General features: G+C 45.6%; 2 protein-coding genes across 2 annotated transcripts; both read left to right on the top strand.

Annotated features, from left to right (window-relative positions):
* Positions 1-3985: 3985 nt before the first annotated feature.
* On the top strand, positions 3986-4510 carry LOC110796396 (uncharacterized). The gene has a single exon (XM_022001453.1). It carries the CDS (start codon positions 3986-3988, stop codon positions 4508-4510), a length of 525 nt encoding a protein of 174 aa, XP_021857145.1.
* A 2304-nt stretch (positions 4511-6814) lies between these two features.
* LOC110796397 (uncharacterized) lies at positions 6815-8050 on the top strand. The gene has a single exon (XM_022001454.1). It carries the CDS (start codon positions 6815-6817, stop codon positions 8048-8050), a length of 1236 nt encoding a protein of 411 aa, XP_021857146.1.
* Positions 8051-8867: the final 817 nt, after the last annotated feature.

Genomic DNA, 8867 nt, shown 5'->3' with positions numbered 1-8867 from the left:
AGAGAAAAAAATGGATATGACCACATAACATAAGTTGTTGATTCCTAGAAAGCACGGAACCTCTCTCAATGATTCCCTAATCAACCATTGGAATTTCAGGAGCAGCACTGCCCATAAGATCCTTGTAAAAGTTTCTAACTTCGTCTTTGATCTGCTGCTGACTCTGAATCCTTGTACCATCAGATCTGATCAAACGTTTAATTGAGTTCTGACTCTGACGTTCCTTGGCATAAGCATGGAAATATGTTGTGTTTGCGTCACCAAGTTGTACCCATGAAATTCTAGACTTCTGCTTCCAGATATTCTCTTCTATGTTACTCCATATCTCTAGTTCTCGCAATGTCTCCTTCTCTTCAGCAATAAGCATTGTATTGCCTCTATTTGAAGCAAGTTGTTGCTGCATAGACTGAAGAGAGTTTCTAACCGCTTCAATCCTGCAAGAAACTCCTTTGAAACACTAAGTATTAATGTTTTTAAAAGGTTGTTGAAGAGCCTTGAGCTTATACCATATATTCACAAGAGGTTATTGATAAATATCTTGTTGCCAAACACTTTGCAAAATATCATAGAAATCAGCATGATCAATAATAATATTGAGAAATCTGAACGGAGTAATTCGACGGACACTAGTCTGTAGAAAATCAAGCATAAGAGGAGCATGATCTGAAACGTTCTTTTCCATTATTTCAACAGAAATTTCATAAAATTGTGTGAGCCAAGGTATGTTGGCCACACATCTGTCAAGTTTTGAATGAATTTTGTCTGCTCCATCTTGATTATTACACCACGTATAATAATCTCCTACACTTTTAACCTCACTCAGATTATTGACTTGCAAACAGTAAGTAAGATCAGCCATCTTGCTCAAGGTAACTTCGTTCCCATTCAATCTGTCACCAGGGCACAAGATAGTGTTTAAATCACCTCCAATCAACAATGGATCAGAAATCTGGGAACAAACACTAACAAGGAAAGTCCACAATATATGGCCTCCTTAAATCAACTGTATTAAAATCATAAGTAGCAACAAAATAGAACTTCAAACCAGAATGAAGATCAAACAACTGGCAACATATGCTTTGAGCAGAATCACAACAAGAAATAATGTCCACCTCCCTAGGATTCCAAGATACCCAAATTCTACCATTCAAAGCATGAGAATAATTGTTTATAACAGACCTGTTACCAAAAATCTTCTTAGACACCTTACTAAAGTTATTAGGTTTCACTTTAGTTTCAAGCAAATCGCATACATCAATTTTATGTTTAAGCAAAAATTTCTTTACCTCCTTCCGCTTAAAGGCTTATTACAACCTCTAACATTCTAGAATACCACTCTCATATTGAACCAAAGAGGGTAGGGTCCCAGTCCCTTGGCACAGTAATATCTTGCTTATTAGTAGCATTCACAAACACATCATCACGAGGAAGGAAATCATAAGGATTATCTAGTGTAACCGTAGCAGGAGGAACATTGTGAATAGAGACCCTGGGAGTAGTTTTTCTAGGAACATTCCATTCAGACTCCTGGTGCTGAGTATTTCCCCCGGGTTCCTTAGAAATCTGAGCATTATTCATAAGTACCGTCGTTTTTGGCACCCACTTCTTCTTAAATACAGGTTTGGCAGAGACTGGTGCAGCAGGCTTCCCACAAACATCACCCACTTTCTGGCATTTAGGACATAGACTAGGCTCCCAGTCATACACAACCTCTTGTTAATGAACAACACCATCAACACCCTCCACCATAATCGTGTGACACAAGGGCTGGGTGACATCAATCTCAACTAGCATCCAAGCATATAAAATACGAGTTTGATTTGTAGTGTATCGTCACCAAATAGAGGTCTGCCTAGCGTACTACCAATCCTGCTAAGAGAATCCAAACCCCAACGATTTAAAGGTAATCTTGGTAGTTGGATCCATTGAGGGATCATTTTCAAAACTTCTTTGTTAAAATTATACTAAGGTGACCATTCCTTAACAATTACTGGATGATTAGCAATAGTATAAGGACCGGAACACAAAATTCTATTACGTTCTTCAAGAGTTCCAAATCTGAAAAATAGTCCTCTGTATGAAAAAAAAAAAAACTTCAGGGATCATGGTACAATTCCATAGTTTAGAAATTAAGTATTCACATACTTAATATTGGGAACATCTCCAATTACATACAAAATTATAGCATTTACCCATTTATTAGCTTCAAGCTCCAAAGAACTGGGTTGCAAACAAGTTGTGGGGGTTTCGTTCTTAAGAATTGGGGGAATAAAGGAAAGCTTCGTACCATTACCGGAGCTTCGATTAGCCTCACCCACAATCGATTGAACCTTTGGAATGGGTTGAGCAGACATCACAAGCCTTATAGTAACTCGCGAACCAATTGTCACTGCTGCAACCCCAGTTTGCCCCGCCATAGCCTCAGCTACAGCTCCATCAGAACTCACAATCAAGGGAATCGCATAATTTGGAGGAGTTTCCAAATTCGTAGTGTTTGGGCCCCCCGGTGGGACCCATCTTCGACACAAATTACCAAAATACCCCTCTCAGGGAAATTACTCAAATACCCTCAAACATAAACCCTCTAATGGGCTCAAACCAGATTTTCGGGGCCCATATCTCAGCCTCCTGCAGGCCCAAGGTTTCATACCCCTACAACTGCTCATATTGACTAATAATGTCCTTCGGTATTACTATAAATATGACCCACCTAATCATTACTCATGTATGCAATTATTTCCACACTGACTCTCCCACTACTTTCTCTCTCTAACTAGACCTGACTTGAGCGTTGTTGAGGGTTTTCTCGGGAACCCACCCGAGCCAGTTTACGTTTGCCCTTTTTTAGGAAAAACGACAGCCGATTGGATGAAAACAACAGCCCTAGTTGACGAGGCTTCCCTTATTTTCACACTTCGCAATTTCTTCGCAGAAACAGTTGGCGTCGTCTATGGGTAAGTCAACTACAACCCATGGTTAACACTCGACGAACCAGGCCACACTCCTCCACTCATCGATCAGAGTCTCATCCCAATTACGTGTTAATGACTACTCCGCGGAACGAAGATGATTACGATGGTGATCAAGAGCATGAGAACCAACAGCCCCATGCCGAGGGTAATCCTAAGAACTTGGTCACCAAAAAGGACCTGTAGCATATGACTGCTCAATTTAATGAAGCTATCCGCAACCTCCGATGAAAGGACGAGGGACCTTCGAAGAAACACCCAAATCGCCCTATCAGCTCAAGGATGAGCACAACATCTCATACCATCCACAGGGCACAGCCTCGAAGTGTGATGGAAAGTCTAGGTGACAGGGGTGGGGCATAATCTCGCCCTCACCAACCAAGGGCCAGTCAAGACGCACGTCGGGTAATTGAAGAACGACAGCTGCACAGAGGAGACCTTGATGCTCGAGACCTCTTGCGTAGGAGGCGCCTCGAACAAGCCAAAGAGGCCATCAGGAATGATAGGATCACCCGAGGTCTACCCCCGTCTAGTGCTAAGACTACTACCTCCGCACGAGACCACCCCACTCCTTCAAGGAAACTCGAATTGATCGAAGTCAGCTCCCGCAGGACATCTCCCAGAAGGCACTCACCCTCTCCCATAAGGGGGCGTCACTCACCCCCTAGCAGGGTTAGAGGCCATTCCCCCCGGACAAGGGCTTAACCCCTTGATCAACAGCCAAGGGCCCATTCATCTTCTCATCACCCAAGGTACCGTTCACCCTCAAGGACAGTAAGAAACCCGCCACGCCGTGAGCGAACATACTCGCCTCTCCCAGAGAGTAAAGGTAGACATGCCTCCCCAAGAGGAAGACGGGGCTCCCTCCACCAAGAAATAATTGGCGCAAGCATAATTCATCATTACAAGAATCTCTCACTCCCTTCTCCCAAGAGATAATTAACACCCCCCGCCGAGACAAGGTGAAGGTCCCTACCATCGAGCCTTTTGATGGAACTACGGATCCAGAAGAGCACATGGTCGCCTATGCGGCTCAAATGAACGTCCAGACTGGGTGTGGAGCTACTTGGTGCAGGTACTTCCCCATCACCTTGAAGGGTCTTGCACTTATCTGGTTCAACAAGCATGTGCCAAAGGGGAGTATCAAGAGCTACAGTGAGCTTGAAAAGGTGTTCATCAGCCAATTCGCTGCAGGTCGAAGACACAAAAAGACAAGTGTTAACTTAATAGAGGTCAGACAGGGAGAGACAAAGCCCCTTCGCAACTACATCAAGAGATTCAATGAAGAATTCCTAAAAATACACAATCTCAAGGATGAGACCAAGTTTGCAGCCCTCTTGGCGGGGCTTCAACCAGATGACTTCAAATTTGAGTTGATCAAGTCCGGGGTGTCCAACCTTGAAGAAGCAATGGAGAAGGCCCAAATGCACATTCAAGCTACGGATGTTTTTAAGATCAGCTGGGGTGGTGAGTGTGGCACAAGACAAAAACAAAAGCCTAATTTGGGAGAGACCTCAAAATCCGAAAAGAAGAAAAAATAAAATGGCAGCCACAACCAAGCTCAACCCTCCCTCAAAAAGTCAGTTATAGTGGATGACCATGGTTAAGATCCGAGGTACAACCGCAACAGACGGGAAATTTACCTTGATCTCAAAGGAAAAGACATCCTCCCTAAGCCACCTGCAATTCGAACGCCCGAGGCCAAGCGAGACAAGTCGCTATACATGGTGTGGGTTCTACCACGAGTGTGGGCACACCGCAAATAACTGTAGGGAGCTGAAAAGGGCACTAGATCACTTGGCCGACAAGGGCAAGCTGAATGATTACCTAAGGAAGAATCCTCCCCCAAAAGGAAAAGCCAAGGAAAAGGAATCCGCAAGTGAGGATACAGGGGACTACATTGGAGTGATAGTTGGAGGCCTATCAACACACGGGTCTGTCAGCAAAGCAAAAGATAGCTTGTGGGCACTAGAGCACCAAGTCTTGAAAGTATCATCGGCTTCTCAAACATCCCCAGTGATGACATTTGACGGGAACAGTGGCCGCCCAATCCAAGAGTCCCATGACGATCCCCTAGTTATCGAGATGAAAGTAACCAATTTGACTGTAGGGCGAGTGTTGGTGGATAGTGGGTCATCCGCCAACATCATCACTCTAAAGTGCCTAGAAGGGCTCAAGTATTCCAAAGATGATCTGAAGACCATCACTCAGCCACTCATTGGGTTTGGAGGCCAAGCCGTCCACCCTCAAGGCACTACCAAGCTACCTGCCAAGTTGGGTCCTAAGAACAAAGCGAGGCGGCTGTTGGTAGACTCTCTTGTCGTGGACATCTCCCTATCATATAACATCATCTTAGGCCGACCTCTACTAAACAAAGTAAAAGCCGCAATCTCTATGTACCAACTTCTCATGCAGTTTGAGTTGGAAGATGGCACCGTGAGAAAGATTTTTGGGGATCAACAAGTGGGTCGAAGATGTTATGTCAACAGCCTCAAAAGGGGACCAAGCATCCCCAACCTCCAACCAAGAAAGCCAAGCAGGAGGAAGCTCCACTAGTCCTATTTATTGATTGCCCCTCAGGGTATGATCGCCCAAAGCCAGCCGAGGCGGACAAGGAAGAACTGTTGCAAGAAGGCACGAACCGGATGGTCGAGTAGGCACTGCATCGAAGAAACCCTACGCAATGAAATCCTGCTTGTCTTGCGGGAGTTTAAAGACGTCTTCGCCTATACGGTGGAGGGAATGTCGGGAATAGACCCATCCATCATGACCCACCACCTATACATCAAACCGGAGTATAAACCCGTCAAGCAGAAACTAAGTCACCAAGGAGTTGAACGCAATGCCGCAGCCGCGCCGAGGTAAAGAAGCTCCTAGAAGCTGGGTTTATCAAAGAATGCCAATACTCAGAATGGCTGGCAAATGTGGTGCTAGTCAAGAAGCCAACAGGCGCATGGAGAATGTGCGTCGACTTAACTGACCTCAACAAGGCTTGCCCGAAGGATGACCATCCCCTTCCCAAGATTGATAGATTGGTCGATTCAACAGCCGGCCATGCCTTGTTCAGTTTTATGGATGCCAATGCAGGATACCACCAAATCCCTATGGTTGTAGAAGACCAGCCCCACACGGCCTTCATCACTAGCCAGGGCGTCTATTGCTACAAAGTCATGCCCTTCGGGTTGAAAAACGCCGGAGCCACATATCAAACAATCATCAACAAAATATTCGAGGGGTAGTTAGGCAGAAACGTCGAAGCCTATGTCGATGATATGATCGTGAAATCAAAAACCAAGGCTGGCCATGTCACAGATTTGAGAGAGACTCTTTCAACACTTAGAAAATATGGCATGAAACTCAACCCGCCAAAGTGTATTTTTGGAGTCAAATGAGGGAAATGACTAGGCTTCTTGGTGGATGAGCGAGGCATCGAAGCCAACCCCGATAAGATCCAGGCTATACTAGACATGCAATCCCCTCAAAATGTGAAGCAGGTCCAAAGGCTAACTGGATGCATAGCAGCCCTAGGGAGCTTTCTCTCAAGGTCAGCAGATAAAAGCTTGTCATTTTTCAAAACTCTCAAGGAGAGTTCATTTCAATGGGATGCAGAAGCCGAAGTAGCCTTCCAAAAACTCAAGGATCAATTGTCCAGCCTACCGAAGCTTGTGTCTCCCCTACCAGAAGAATCCCTATACTTATACTTGGTCGTATATGAGTATTCACTAAATGTTGTCTTGGTAGCTGAGCGAGAAAAGATCCAACATCCGGTGTACTTTGTCAGCCACGCCTACGGAGGGGTCGAGTCCAGATAATCCGACATAGAGAAACTTGTGTTTGCCCTCGTAATGGCTAGTAGGAAACTCAAGCCCTACTTCCAAGCACACCCCATCAAGGTCCTTACAAGTCAGCCAATTCGGAAGATCATAGAGGGGAGAAATCACTCAAGCAGAATGACTGACTGGGCCGATCAACTCGCCGATTTCGGATTAGAGTACGAGCCAAGAAGAGCAATCAAAGCCCAAGCCTTGGCTGATTTCATTGCCGAGTGTACAAACCGCCCTGAGCAAAGTCTCGATGCCACACCTTGGGTCCTATATGTGGACCGGTCCTCCTCGATGTCAGGTAGTGAAGCAGGTATCCTCGTCATATCTCCCTCGGGGGAAAGGTTCAAATATGCTGTGAAATTCGATTTCAATGCCTCAAACAACGAAGCTGAATATGAAGCCCTCATCCTTGGCTTAGAGCTATGTCAAGTGGCTGGAGCAAACACTATCCATGCTTTCTCCGACTCCCAACTCATTGTGAGGCAAATGACCGGGGAATATGAGGCTAAGGAAGATAGCATGCGGATGTATCTAAACAAGGATAAAAACATGAGCACCACACTTGCTGAATTCAAAATTCAACATGTCCTAAGGGGAGAGAATACACAGGCAGATGCCTTGGCAAGAATGGCCAGCTCAGTAGAAGGACTCGCCCCTAGAACCATCATGTGGGAAGTGCTGAAGGAGCCAAGCATCAACATGCTGGCGGTCAACTACCTTGATCGATCCAACACTTGGATGGATCAGATAGTGGCTTACAACAGAAGCCATCAGCTGCCCGAGGATGAAAAAGAGGCATCCCAAGTAAAGAAACATGCTGAGTGGTTCGTGTGGTATGAAGATAACCTGTATAAGAAGTCTTACACACACCCACTCCTCAGGTGCATTACCCCCGAAGATGGTGATTATGTGTTGAGAGAAATACACCAAAGGGGTATGTGGAAGCCACCAAGGGTCTCGAACCACCGCTGGAAAAGCACTCAGAGCCGGGTTCTATTGGCCAACCCTCCAAGCAGACGTAGAGAAGCTAGTCCGTCATTGCAAAAAGTGTCAAAAGTATGCTCAAGTCCAACACCTACCTTCCAACAAACTCACAGCCATCATTGCTACATTACCCTTCGATCAGTGGGGCATGGACCTCCTAGGCCCTTTCCCTGCTGCCACATGGCAAAGGAAATTTTTTTGGTGGCCATTGATTACTTCACCAAATGGATTAAAGCGGAGCCTCTTGCATTCATTATTGACAAACAGATCTAGAAGTTTATCTGGAGGAACATAATCACTCCCTTCGGCGTCCCTCGTGCCTTGATCTCCGACAATGGGAGGCAATTCAACAGCAAGCCTATCATAGCATATTGCAAGCAGTTTGCCATACGCACCTACTTTAGTGCTGTATCTCGACCACAGACAAATGGTCAAGCAGAAGCCGCAAACAAGATCATACTACATGGGCTCAGGACCATGCTAGAAGGATCCAAAGGGAATTCGGTAGATGACCTCCCTGGGGTGCTCTGGTCAGCCGGAACCACTAACAAGGACGCTACCGGGCGATCCCCCTTTGAGAGCTCGTGTATGGAAGTGAAGTTGTCCTTCCTGTAGAAGTGGGTATCCCAAGTCCAAGGGTGACATTCTACGACTACGAGGAAAACGAGAAAAAGAAGAGTCATAGCCTAGACTTGCTTCCTGAAATGAGGGGTGATGCCCTACTCAAGTCCATCGCCTAGAAAAGAAAGATGACCAGACACTTCAACAGGAGAGTTAAGCATAAGCCCATCAGCCAAGGAGATCGGGTGCAGAGGAACATTGAGTCAATAGGTAGACAATCCGACATGGGGAAGTTGGCTCCTAATGGGAAGGACCCTACAAGGTGACCGAGCAAGTGAGGCCAGGAACATTCCGCCTCGAAACTCCTGAAGGCAAGGCTCTACCTCGCCCATGGAACGCCGACAACCTCATAAGGTTTTATGTTTGATTTCCTAAGTATTTTTTCGCTTTCCCAAAAGTACTTAGCTTTATAGCTCGTAGCCATAGTTTTCAATGATTAATATGGGTGCAAGATGCATGTAAGCTCTCC

This window comes from Spinacia oleracea, chromosome 4 (assembly GCF_020520425.1).
Source record: "Spinacia oleracea cultivar Varoflay chromosome 4, BTI_SOV_V1, whole genome shotgun sequence".
NCBI classification, from domain to species: Eukaryota; Viridiplantae; Streptophyta; class Magnoliopsida; order Caryophyllales; family Amaranthaceae; genus Spinacia; species Spinacia oleracea.
Note: the sequence above shows the minus strand (reverse complement) of the source record. Positions and strands in the feature narration are given on the sequence as shown.

Coding starts and splice junctions, on each gene's coding strand:
- LOC110796396 (XM_022001453.1), top strand. CDS start 3,986: ATGGTCGCCTATGCGGCTCAAATGAACGTCCAGACTGGGTGTGGAGCT.
- LOC110796397 (XM_022001454.1), top strand. CDS start 6,815: ATGGCTAGTAGGAAACTCAAGCCCTACTTCCAAGCACACCCCATCAAG.